General features: G+C 37.2%; 1 protein-coding gene across 4 annotated transcripts in view; it reads left to right on the forward strand.

Moving 5' to 3' along the window:
* LRRC28 (leucine rich repeat containing 28) overlaps positions 1–14,218 on the forward strand; it is a 158,029-nt gene that overhangs the window by 81,171 nt on the left and 62,640 nt on the right. For 3 of the 4 annotated variants that reach the window (XM_032342176.1, XM_032342177.1, XM_032342179.1), the window contains one exon: positions 13,145–13,351. The exons of the other annotated variant lie outside the window; for it this stretch is intronic. In XM_032342176.1, the coding sequence (XP_032198067.1) occupies positions 13,145–13,351 (207 nt within the window). The remainder of the gene's footprint in view (positions 1–13,144; positions 13,352–14,218) is intronic. 4 annotated transcript variants of the gene reach the window in all.

Genomic DNA, 14,218 nt, shown 5'->3' on the forward strand with positions numbered 1-14,218 from the left:
TGCTCATTACTAGAAATAAAAACAGCTAAGGAACTGATGAATTATATATTTTTTATACCAAGGATTATTTTTCTACTTACTTCTTTTTTTTTTCCTACTCATTTCTAATGTCCAGGGAATCAATGCATGGAATTTTTAAAAATTTGCTTTAATGTAAATTTTATTTTTAACTTTTAGAAAGAATTTTATTTTTGAAAATAATGTGTGTTCCTGTTTTTAGTTTTTATTTTAACATAAACATTTACCCTTTGAGTTGTGTAACTACCACCAGAATCAAACGCAGAGGAGTTCCTGTACCCCCTAAGGTTCCCCTGTGCCCCATGTACACCAGCCTTCATCCACCCCATGGGACCTGAATACTTTTTATATGTTTTATTATTTATTTTCTTCTGCTTACTTTTGATTTAGTTTTCAGGTGTTTTGTTTTGTTTTGTTTTGTTTTTTTCATTTCTTAAGGTGGAAGCTTAGGCAAGGAGTTTGAAACTTTCTATTCTACTGTAGGCATCTAAAGCTTTAAATTTTACCCTAAGCCCACCCTTAACTGCATCTCATACATTTGGATACATTGTATTGTTTTTATTTAGTCAAAAATGTTTTCTAATTTTCCTTCTAATTTCTTTTATTCGTGGGTTATTTAGAAGTGTGTTGTTTAATTTCCAAATATTGGCAATTTCACAGACTCCTTCCTGCATACGTTGTATGATTTCAGTTCCTTTATGAGATGTGTTTTTTGGTCTAGTGAATGGTCTGTACTGAGACTGTACCATGTACACCTGAAATGAATGTGTATTCTGCTGTAAATGTCCCATTAGGTCCATGTGGTTTCAGTCCTTTGCCTCCAGTCTTTTGCATCTGACCTGATGTTCTATGAGTTATTGGGAGTGATGTATTAAAATCACCATCCGTCATTGTTGAAATGTCTACTTCTCCTTTCTGTTCTGTAAGTTTTTGCTTTATGTACGTTTTGGTTTTTAGAGTGCATATAGTTATAAATTGTTACATATTCCAGATTTATATATATTACATAATATATATTCCATATATTATATATATTCCATATATATTTCTCCCATCTTAATGTCTGACTTTTCTGATACAAAACTAGCTGGTCTGTCCCTCTTCCTGTTGTTTTTTATATGGTATAAATTCTTTCCATCCTTTTTAATTTCAGCCTGTTTGTACAATTACATCTAAAGTGTGCTTCTTAGAGAGAGCATATTGTTTTTTAGGCCATCTAACATTCTTGTTAGATTTGCATTGTTCTGTTTGCTGACATTTACTGTAATTGTTGGCATGGATATATTTACATCAGCCATTTTCCTGTTTGTATTCTACACAACTCATATCTTTTATGTTCCTCTGTATCTCCTTTATTGCCTTCTATTATGGTAATAAATATCTTTCATCTTTGTTTAACTGAGATATAATTGACATAAAACATTACGTTAGTTTCAAATGTATAACATAATTATTTGATATTTATATATATTACAAACTGTTCACCACAGTAAGTCTAGTTAATATCCATCACCATAGTTAGAAAATTTTTTTTTCTTGTGATGAGGACTTTTAAGCTTTACTGTCTACGGGCACCTGGCTTGCCCAGTCAGTGGAATGTGCAACTCTCAATCTTGAGGTTGTGAGATCTAGCCCTTTGCAAGGTATAGAGGTTATTTAAAAATAAAATCTTAAAAAAAAAAATTACTCTTTGACAAAGTTTCAAATATACAATATAGTATTATTAACTACAGTTACCAATGCTGTACATGAAATCCCTATGAATTATTTTATAACTGGAAATTCGGACCTTTAGACTCTCTTCTCCTATTTTGCCTACCCACCCCCCGCAACCACTGTTCTATTCTCTGTATCTTAAACTTTTTTTTAAAGATTCCACATGTAAGGGGGATCTTATGGTATTTTTCTTTCTCTGACTTACTTCACTTAGCATAATGCCCTCAAGGTCCATCCATGTTGTCACAAATGGCAAGATTTTATTCTTTTTTATGGCTGAATAATATTCCATTGCAGGTTTTTTTTTAATCCATTCATCTATCCATGGATAGTTACATTGTTTCCACACCTTGGCTATTGTTGCAGTGAACATGGGGGTGCTTTTGAGTGTTTCTGTTTGCTTTGGATAAGTGTGCAGAAGTGGAATCTTTAGATCATATGGTAATTTTATTTTTATTTAATTTATTTCTTGAGGAACCTCCATACTGTTTTCCATAGTAGCGGCACCAATTTATATTCCCACCAAAAGTGCATGAGGATTCCCTTTTCTTTTCAACACTTGTTATTTCTTGTCTTTTGATAATAACCAATCTAATTGGTATTGGGTGTTTCAGCATTGTGGCTTTGATTTGCATTTCCCTAATAATTAGTGAAGTTGAGAATCTTTATGTATGTCCATTGTCTGTATGTCTTCTTTGGAAAAATGTTTATTCAGATCTGCCCATTTTAAAATCAGATTGTGATTCTTTGCTTTTGAGTTGTAGGAGTTATATTGTTATTATCGTTTTTGTGTATTTCCCCCTTACCGAATATATGACTTGCAAATATTTTTCCCACTCACACATAGCCTTTTCGACCTGTTGATGGTTTCCTTTGCTGTGCAGAAGTTTTTTAGTTTGATACAGTCCCACTTGTCTTTGCTTTTCGTGAAAGGTTCAAAAAATCACCAAGATCATTGTCAAGGAGCTTACTGCCTGTTTTCTTCTAGGAGTTTTATGGTTTCAGGTCTTACATTCAAGTCTTTAATCCATTTTGAGTTTACTTTTGTGTATGGTGTAAGATAGTGGCCAGTTTCATTCTTTTCAATGTGGCTGTCGAGTTTTCCTAACACCGTTTACTGAAGAGACTATTCTTCCTTCATTGTGTATTCTTGGCTCCTTTGTTGTAAATTAATTGACCATCTATGCATGGGTTTATTTCTGGGCTCTCTCTTCTGTTCCATGGATTTATATGTCTGTTTTATGCCAATACCATGCTTTTTTATTACTATTGCTCTGTAATACAGCTTGAAACCAAGGGATATGATACCTGCAGCTTTGTTCTTATTCAAAATTGCTTTGGCTTTTTGGGTATTTTGTGTTTCCATACAGACTTCAGGATTTTATGTTCTATTTCTGTGAAAGATGGCCATTGATGTTTTGATAAGGATTCCACTGAATCTGTAGATTGCTTTGGGTAGTATGGACATTTTAACAATATACTTTAAATTCATGAGCACAGTGTATCTTTCCATTTATTTGTATTTTCCTCAGTTTCTTTCATCAGTGTCTTACAGTTTTCAGTGCACAGGTCTTCGACCTCCTTGGTTTAATTTATTTCTAGGTTATTTTCCTTTTTGATGCAATTGGAAAGGAAATTGATTTTTAAAAATTTTTTATTATAATTTTTTTATTTTTTATTGACATATAATGTATTATTAGCCCCAGGCATACAGGTCTGTGAATCTCCAGGTTTACACACTTCACAGCACTCACCATAGCACATACCCTCCCCAGTGTCCATAACCCAACCACCCTCCCCCTACTCTCCTCCCCTGGCAATCCTCAGTTTGTTTTGTGAGATTAAGAGTCTCTTATGGTTTGTCTCCCTCCTGATTCCATCTTGTTTCATTTATTCCTTTCCTACCCCCAAACCCCCCACGTTGCCTCTCAACTTCCTCATATTAGGGAGATCATATGATAATTGTCTTTCTCTGATTGACTTATTTCGCTGAGCATAATACCCTCTAGTTCCATCCACATCATCATAAATGGCAAGATTTCAGGAAATTTTTTTTTAATTTCTCTTTCTGATAGCTCATTATTAGTTTATTAAAATGAAACAGATTTTTATGGATTTTTTTATGCTGGAACTTTACTGAATTTGTTTATTAGTTTAACAATATTTTAATGGAGTTATTAGAATTTTCTGTGTATGTTATCTGCAAATAGCGACACTTTTACTTCTTTCTTTCCAATGGGGATGCCTTTTATATTTTTTTCTTGCCTAATTGCTCTAACTGGGACTTCCAATAATATGTTTAATAAAAGTGATGAGGATAGGTATCCTTGTCTGTTCCTCATCTTAGAAGAAAAGCTTTTAGCTTCACTGTTGAGTATGATGTTAGCTGTGACCATCATATAAGGCCTTTAATATGTTGAGGTAAATTTCCTTTGTACCCACTTTGTTGAAAATTTTTATTATAAAACAGTGTTTAATTTTGTCAAATGCTTTTTCTGCATCAATTGAGGTGATCATATGATTTTTATCCTTCATTTCGTTAATGTGGTGTTATTACATTGATTGATTTGAAGATGTTGAGTCATCATTGCATCCCCGGAGTTAGAATCCACTTCCTCATGGGACAGGATCCTTTTAATGTATCATTGAATTCAGTTTGCTAATATTTTGTTGACTTTTTGTGTCTGTTCTTCAGGAATATTGGCCTGTAATTTTCTTTTCTTGGGGCTTCTCTCTCTGGTTTTGGTATCAAGGTAATGCTGGCTTCATGGAATGAGTTTGCAAGTTTTTTGCAAACTCTGTTTTTCTGGAACAGTTTGAGTAGGATTGGGATTATTTTTTCTTTGTATAGTCAGTAGAATTCACCAGAAAAGAGATCTGGTCCTGGATTTTTGTTCATTGGGAGGTTTTTGATTATTGATCAGTCTCCTTACTAGTAAAGGGTGTGGTATATTCAGATCTTTTGTTTCTTCATGATTCATTCTTGATAGGTAGATTATCCATTTCTTTTGGATTGTCATATTTGTTGTCATATTGTTGTTCATAGTAGTCTCGTGTGATCCTTTATGTTTTTGTGGTATCAGTTGTAAGTCTCCTCTTTTATTTCTGCTCTGATTTATTTGAGCCCTCCTCCTTTTTTCTTGTGAGTCTAGCCAAAGGTTTTTCAGTTATGTTTAGCTTTTCAAAGAACCAGCTCTTAGTTTCATTGATCTTTTCTATTTTTAATTTCTATATCATTTATTTGTGCTCTGATCTTTATTATTTCCTTTTTTCTGTGAACTTTGGGCTTTGTTCTTCTTTTTCTAGTTCCTTAAGATACAAAATTAAGTTTGTTTATTTGAGTTTTTTCTTGTTTCATGATGTAGGTGTTTTTTGCTGTGAACTTCCCTCTTAGAACTGCTTTTGCTATATACCTCATAAGTTTTGGTATGTTGTATTTCCGTTTTCATTTGTCTCAAGGCATTTTTAAAAAATTTCTCTTGATTTCTTCTTTGACTCATGATTGTTCAGTTACATGTTATTTAATTTCTACATATTTGTGAATTTTCCAGTTTTCTTCTTGTAATTGATTTTCACGGGTTTTCTGTTTTGTTTTGTTTTGTCACCATCATCATGCTTTCCTTCTTTGAACTTGTTCTTTCTATTTTTTAATAATAAATAAAATAAATAAAATAACAAATATAAATAAATAATAAATAAATATAATAATAAATAAAAATAAAATAAAATATTTTATTTATTTACTTGACAGACAGAGAACACAAGTAGGCACAGTGGCAGACAGAGGGAGAGGGAGAGGGAGAAGCCGGCTCTCCGCTGAGAAGGGAGCCCAATCTGGTGCTCGATCCCAAGACCCTGGGGGTCATGACCAGAGTCCAAGGCAGCTGCTTAACCAACTGAGCCACCCAGGCACCCCAAACTTGTTCTTTTTAATTCGTTCATTCATTTATTTGTTCCTTCCTTCCCTCATTCCTTTCTTTCCTCCTTCCTTCCTTCCTTTTCTAGGCCCAGTGTGGGGCTTGAACTCATGATCCTGAGATCAAGAGTCACATGCTCTATCCGGCTGAGCCAGCCAGGCGCCACTTTTTTATTTCTTTCAGTGTATTTATTAGAGCTCGTTTGAAGTAATTGTTTGCTAAATTCAACATCTGGGTACACTTAGAATCATTTTCTATTTACTCATTTTTTTCCTGAGTATGGGTTATACTTTCCTTTAATGCATATTTTGTAATTTTTTAAAATAGACATTTTAAATAATATATTAGTAGGAATTCTGAATTCTGATTTTCCCCCCACCTGAGAATTATTGCTATTTCTATTTACTTATTTGATATTCATAGTAATTTGCCTTGACTAAAAATATGAAATCCATTTCCCCACAATTTGTGATCATTGATGTCTCTGTGGTGATGTCTCTATGTTCTTTTTTCCCTCCTTATTTTTGTTCTTATTTTAAGCTTAGCTTATTAGGATTTGTGCCTGTTTCTGTGTATCTTGGCGGTTGAACACCTTGAGGTATGGCTTCTGTCCTCTTTCAATAGATCTGTGTGTGGGTTCAAAAGCCCATTTACATTTAGGCAGTAATAGAGTACAAGAGTACCCTATTATTTTCTGTTGGGCTGCTTCACTGTTAAATTTCTGGCCTACCTGCCCAATTTATTGCTTGCTTCAACCAAGAACATGCCTCAGCCTCTCATGTTCACTTGCAACCAAGATTGTTACTAATTATTAAGGACAGTACTAGGTGTGGGTTTTTCACCTTTTGTTCCAGATCACGTCAGCCCCCTCCAGCGGTGAAACTGCCGGTTGTTTGCCCCCTGCCCTGCCGTCTTAGGACTATTGTACTAACCAGGCTGGGTGGAAGGATGGGAACCACCCCAAGTGAGCCTGTCACATACTTCTCTTCTTCTTATTGGAAGTGTCATAGTTTTTCATGAATATGTGCTTTTCCATTTGGTCAGTTTCCAGAGTACTGAAACGGTTGCTTTTGACAATTTCATGTAATTTTATAGTTACTTTCTGGGCAGAGGATTTGGCAGCCTCCTCACTCCATCTGCTGGAAGGTCCAGCTTTTCTTTTTGTTTCTTTTTTGGTTATGGTTTGCCTGGCATGTGTTTTTATCACTTTATATTTAATCTACCCATGTATTTATATTTTAAATGGATTCCTTTTATACTAGCATCTTGTATTTAATCCAGTAATCTCTTTTCATTGGTATCCTTGGGCTATTTGCTTTTTAATGTTATTATTGACCTTGTTAGATTTAGGCTTACTGTTTTATTATTAGTTTTCTGTTTGTCACCTCTGATTTCGTCTCTTTATTCCTTCTTTACTGCCTTTCTTGTTATTACTCAAATGTATTTTAGTATTCTGTTTGAATTCATTTATTGGCTTTTGGGGCTTATCTTTTTATTCATTTTATTGTTTTGAAGATTTTATTTATTTATTTATTTGAGAGAGAAAGAAAAAGAGAGTGCACACAGGTTGGGAGAAGAGCAGCGGTGAGCTGAGAGTGGAGACTGACTTGGGGCCTGACCCCAAGATCATGACCTGAGCTGAAATCAAGAGTTGGATGCTTAACTGACTAAGCCATCCAGGTACCCCGGGCTTATCTCTTTTCTGCATTAGAACTTACATTATAGATATCTTTCAAAATCTACTTGGAAATTTTTTTTGCTTTCCTCCATCAACCTTTTGTTGTTATACTTACCAGAAGTAGTACATCTGTATACACTGAAAATCATATCAGTGATGTTACAATTTTTGCCTTCAGCAGTCATGCACATCTCGAAACACTTAAAAGGAGAAAAATAAATAGTCTATTGTATTTACCCAGTTTCAGTAACTCTTACATTTGAAGACATAATGGCATAACAGAAAGACATACATTTATGGATTTAAAGAGCTCAGCTAAGGGACGCCTGGGTGGCACAGTGGGTTAAGCCACTGCCTTTGGCTCAGGTCATGATCTCAGCATCCTGGGATCGAGTCCTGCTCAGCGGGGAGCCTGCTTCTCTCTCCGCCTCTGCCTGCCACTCTGCCTGCTTGTGTGCCCTCTCTCTCTTTCTCTTTCTCTCTCTGACAAATAAATAAATAAATAAATAAAAGCTTAAAAAAAAAAAAAAAACTCAGCTAAGAGGGCCTGACTGGCTCCATCAGTAGAGCATGTGATGCTTGATCTTGGGGTTGTGAGTTCAAGCCCCACGTTGGGTATAGAGTTTACTTTAAAAGCTCAGCTGACCCCAACTAAGATAAATTCAGAAAAGTCATTTACAGATACATCATAATCAACCTGCTGACAACTAAAGTTAAAGAACCAATCTCGAAAGCACCTGAAGAAACCACGATTCAAATGACTGTAGGGTTTTCCTTGGACACCATGAAGGCTGGAAGACAATAGAACAGCATCTTTAAAGTACTGAGGGGAAAGAATGGTCACCCCAGAGTTCTGTATCTAATCAAAATAATCTTTAGGAATTACAGTGGTAGAAGGACACTCCCAGGTAAAGGAAAACTAAGAGAATTTGTTGTCAGCATACCGGCTCTACAAGAGATGCTCCAAGTTTTTCAGTCCGACTGATGTGACAGAAGCAGGAATCTTGGATTTTCAGGAATGAAGGAAGAGTTACTTCATCCTGTTGCCCTGGCCTCGGTGTCATCTTCAGACTTGAGCACTTTTGCTAGATTTATGTCGGCTGAGTGTTTTCAAGTTTTTAACTGGAGCTCACACTTTGGATTCTGTTTCTTTATTTCTACCTGATATTTTGCTACACCAGGCTTATTTCGTATTTCTTGTATTTAAGTTAGAATCTTAGATAACTCTTGTTTGACCCAATTGCTTTCTAAACATGTACTCCCCTCCTCCACACCAACAAAGAGAAAGGAAGATAGGAAGGAAGAAAGAAAAAAGAGGGAAACAACCATTAAAGACTCTTAAAGAGGGGCGCCTGGGTGGCTCAGTGGGTTAAGCCTCTGCCTTTGGCTCAGGTCATGATCTCAGGGTCCTGTGATCCAGCCCCGCATCGGGCTCTCTGCTCAGCAGGGAGGCTGCTTCCTCCTCTCTCTCTGCCTGCCTCTCTGCCTACTTGTGATCTCTGTCAAATAAGTAAATAAAATCTTTAACAAAAAAGACTGTTAAAGGATAAACTGAGGGGGGTGCGCCTGAGTGGCTCAGTGGGTTAAAGCCTCTACCTTCAGCTCAGGTCATGATCCCAGGGTCCTGGGATCAAGCCCCGCATCGGGCTCTCTCCTCAGCAGGGAGCCTGCTTCCTCCTCTCTCTCTGCCTGCCTCTCTGCCTACTTGTGATCTCTTCTGTCAAATAAATAAATAAAATCTTAAAAAAAAAAAAAAAAAGAATAAACTGAGGGGGATGAAGGAGAGTGGGGCTGGGCTAGATGGGGTTGGGCGTAAAGGAGGCCAGTAGATGTCTTGAGCACTGAGTGTTGTATGTGGGTGATGAATCACTGAATTCTGCTCCTGAAGCCAACATTGCACTGTATGGTATCTAACTAGAAATTGAATAAAATTTTGGCAAAAAAAATATACTTTGCATTGACTGAGCTTAAGCAAGTATATTTCTTAATCAATTGTTGAAGTTAGGATGCCATTTGTAGTCCTAGATTTGCGTCCTAGTATAAAATGGTCATAAAAATTATGCTTAATTGAGTCTATCTGAGAAGCTATTTAATTTTTATTTCTCTCTTTCCCACATACTTTCACGGTTTGACAAAATCATTAATTTCCTAATCACATTATAGACAGTATTCAACTCAGTACTTTAATGGGAATAATAGCTCAAGTTTTTTATAACACTTGAAAAGGCCAAAATATTGTAAGCTACTAAGAATAATGTCCTTTTGTTGTACTCGTGCATTTAATATGTGCAGTCCTGCATGTTTCAGATTTAATAAAATGCTTTTATTCATCTCACATAGGAAGTAAGAAATGTCAACTTTTCATTCTCTTTCCCATCCCTCAGTACTTTGACCTTTGGTACTGACATTATGTGTGTTCCTTTTTTGGTCAAAAGTGTTATTAATTTTAATCTCTGAAATATGTGTGCATGTCTGCCAAAGCAGAGTGTAAATATTGATCTGTTACCACTGTAAAAAGTAAATCATCACATTATGGAAAACTTAGAATCATAATCAAATACTATTTCCCCATCTCACAATACAGTAAGGCAATGCTGAATTGAAATGGTGGGCAGTTGGGGTGCCTGGGTTGCTCAGTTGGTTAAGCGCCCAACTCTAGGTTTCAGCGCAGGTCATGATCTCAGGGTCTTGGGATTGAGGCCTGTGTAGGGCTCCTGCTCAGTGCACAGTCTCCTTGTCCCTCTGCCTCCCCGTCCCTCCCTTCCCCCACTCGTGTCTGCTCACATGCTCCCTTGTTCTTTCTTTTAAATAAATAAATAAGTCTTTATTGGAAGAATAAAATGGTGGGCAGTCGCAAGCTTTAGTAATTTTTGCGACCATATCCAAACACTATTTTACACGTTTAGTTATTTTGTAACCAGTGATTAAAATAATTGATTTTGCTTGCTCCCATGGGATTTTTAAATACATTTTTTGAATTTCTTTCAATATGTGGTTTAATAGAGACTGCAATTCAGAAGTATTGATATAATTTTAACTTTTTCATTAAAAAATTTAGTTTTTAGGACTGGCATCACCATACTTAGAGTATAAGAATCTAGAAGCTTTAACATTATCTTTGACCATTTTTTTCTTCCACTGTTTTCTGTTTCTAATCAAGCGTACCTGATGCTTTTCTTAAAATACCTCTGGAATTCTTTACATTTGTCACACTGCTGGTGTTCTAGTCAAATGTCTACTTGCTTTCTCAGCCAAGAATCCCTTTCCATTCCACTGCTTTTTATATATCCATCATTCTGGTTTCTAATAATGAGTGCTGTTATTCTGGAGGAATCTGTAGGACATGTCAGTTTCTCACTGCTGTGAGTCCACGCATCTCTCCCCAGTTTCACTGTCACTCGTGTCTGCATGAAGGCCTCACAAGGAACTTATTTCCTACTCTTCTCCCATGGGTGTCTTTGATGCTTGTTAGGCTCTGAACAGCCCCTGGGCCTGCTCCATTATTATTTCACTTCCGTTCCTTTCCTGGTCTCTCAGCCCCGCCCCCAAGCTCTGCTGGCAGCGCTGTGTCCATTTTCCTCTTCAGCTATTCAAGTGCCTGGCTCCTCCAGTACATTTTGCAGAAGTTTCTTCCACCTCTCATCTACCTCTTCTTTCTCTGACCTCCTATCACACATCATCTCTCTCTCTCTCTCTTTTTTTTTAAGGATTTTATTTATTTTAGAGAGAGAGAGAGAGCAAGAGAGCACATGTGAGTGGGAGGAGGGGCAGAGAGAGAGGAAAAAAATCTCAAGCAGACTCTGCCTTGAGCCCAGAGCCTAAGGTGGGCCTTGATCTCAGGACCCTGACATCATGATCTGAGCCACCCAGTTGCCCCAAACATTGTTGCTTGTATGCCCAGGGATTCTCAATGGCAGATACCTTGTCGTATTCTCTCTGCACCTTGACCCCATGGTGTGTAGCTGATTGGTTGCACTTCTGTCCTGTTTCAGTCCTATAGTCACTTTACAAAGCAAGGTGAGGAAGGTTTCTAGTTGCTGCTTATCCAGTGCTAGGATGTGATGATTCCTCCCTCAACTCCCTCACCTTACACATCCCAAATTAGAAGCATTTTGTGTGTGTGAATTAGGTAGGTAGATTGGCAGGCATATCTAACTGAAATACTGTGCTAATGGAACCAAGAATGAAATTGACTCCCGTGTGCATCAGTTAGGTTCAAACAGAACAAAACTCCAATTAAACGCCATAGACAGTTCCCTGAATCCTCCCTGCCCATATTCAAATGCTTACATTGCTCAGCAGGAGCGAAATTGGACAATGCAGTATGAATATCCCAGCATAAATCCCTTGTAATGTTATAAAAATAACTAGAAATCAATACATTTTGTACTTGTATTACTTTTATTAAAAATAGTTACTATAAATGCTCTGGGTAACTGTCTCTAACGAAGACTGACAAACTTCTTCTGCAAATGGCACGATAATAAATATTTTTAAGCTTTGCCGGCCACATATGGTCTCTGCTACATATTCTTTCTTGTTCCTGTTTTTGCTGGGTTTTTTGGCCATCTTTTAAAAATGTAAAAACTAGTTTGCAGACGGCATAGAGAGTTTGCCTGGGAGCCCGAGTTTGCCAGCTCCTGGTCTGTAGCAGTAAGAAAACGTAGTCTGTGTAACCGGGCATCCCATAGGGGAGATTTTCTGTCCAGGAGAGAAGACATTGCTAATAGTAACCCAAGCCCTGAACAAACTGGGATGTGCCTAGGTGGGGGCAATAAAGTGGTGGGAACATGGGAAACCTTACCCTGAGGGGAATGGCTTATGGAACAGCCTCAGGATTAGAGAAAGCAGAGAGACACCCTCCGTGGACTTCAATTTGGAAGTTCCACAATGTGGAAGAGGTAGACTTGCCCTACACGACCCTTGCCGTGGAGCCTTGAGAGGATGAAACTCACAGAATAAAGGTCCATTCCCTAGAGACTGCTTAGCAGCGCTTTCTGTGCCCAGAGAGGCTTCATGGTGGTGATTTTTTCCTGAAAAGGATGAAGTACCTTGTAAAGAACTTCCTAACCTTCAGAACCAGGGATTTGCCATAATAAGGAACATAACTGTACTCACCATGGAACAGATTACTAGAATCGGTGTCATTAACGAGGGAATATTCAAGTGAATGGAAAGACTTCATTTGGATGGAATGAAAGTAAATCTTCCTAGGATGTGTACACTTGGAGTGGGTTTTTAAAAAAGGAACCACGTGGCTGAACAGTGTCTAAAACTGTTGCCTACCAACAATTTCATCTCATTATATTCTTCGCCATTGTGAACATTTCCAAGAGGCATCTCAATTCTCAGGCCACATAGTTTTCTGTCTAGTTCACATAAACGAAGTGCACTTGCTGGGTTACTATAATTTGTTTCTAAGTCTTCTACTATGTACTTAGAAGGGAAAATCACAAGAGCAGCAAAGCCCAGGTACCTGGAAGTCACCGTAAGTGTTCTTTTCCTACGCCAGCAACAACTTTTGATTCATCAAGAAGCAGAAACCATAGTAACAGACTTCTGGCTCATATTCGCTACTTTGTGTCTCTCCTTTTTCCAGGCCAGCATTCTTCTCCATTAAAACAAAACAAAAAAAGTTCTAGCAGGCTAATTTAAAGATACCTACCTCTGCCAGATTGTTTGCCTACCTTGGCATTCACGTCTATGAAATTGCCGCAGCGACTGATTTTATTTGTTTTGAACTGTTAACAGTATTGATTCATTTTATTTAATCTAATCAGGATGCGATTTATCTTAATTCTGATTTTGGTTGTAGAGGTTGGCGATTTGAAGGAGCTGCAGACACTAGACATTTCTACCAATCGTTTGCTAAATTTACCCGAGAGGCTTCACATGTGCCTTTCTCTGCAGTACCTCACCGCGGACCGCAATCGTCTATGGTGCGTGCCGCGTCATCTCTGCCAGCTGCCCAGCCTCAACGAGCTCTCCATGGCTGGAAACCGTCTCGCATTTTTGCCACTTGGTAAGTGATCGTGTTTGGCTGGCAAAGCCAAAAAAGCCAAAGACAGAGACAGAAAGCCTTTGTGTGCTTGACTAGGAAGGATAGGGTAGTTTCTTTCATTCTGCTTATCTTCAATTGCCTCTCTAATCCACTTTGCCCTGAACAAAGCGTCAATCCTGGTTAACAAAGTTGATTTCAGCCCAGGATTTCATATGATAAAACGGAAATCTGTACGTAAATGTGGCTTAGAGACAAAATACAGGTGATAGGAGATGATGTACTCGAATGAAAGCATGTATGTATGTATATATAAGACCACAAAATTGATGGGGGATATTGAGCAATATGAAAGGATAGCTACTGGTACAAAGCTATCTGTCTAGATGTTGAATTCTACAGAGAAAAATTTGTATTGGTTATCCTAATGATTAGTATTGTCGGATAACCAGACTACACAATTTTTAAAAACTTTACAATTGGCCGAACTGCCTGCTGAGCTAGAAATGTCACCCTGGCTAACACATAACATATTATTCACCATAGATTTTCTGTGGCAGGCCCATTTTAATAAAAGAATACATTTATTTTCACTGAGAATTGCATTATTTTGTTAACTTGTAAGAAACAAAGGTGCCATTAAAAAAAAAATTAAAATAGGAAGCCCCACAGAACCTACACTGTCATAGTAAGCCTCCTATGATTGTACTCATGAAAGCATTTTTTGTAATGAATAATTTATCCCTGATGGCAGTGAAGTGAATAATTTACTAGTCCCTGAGAGGAAATATTTTCTACCATAATACAGTACACATATTATTTTCAATTAAAAATAACTGGGAAATCTGAAAATCAGTTTGAGTAATACTGAATAATTATCCAATTTTAAAA

Source organism: Mustela erminea, chromosome 5 (assembly GCF_009829155.1).
Source record: "Mustela erminea isolate mMusErm1 chromosome 5, mMusErm1.Pri, whole genome shotgun sequence".
NCBI lineage: Eukaryota > Metazoa > Chordata > Mammalia > Carnivora > Mustelidae > Mustela > Mustela erminea.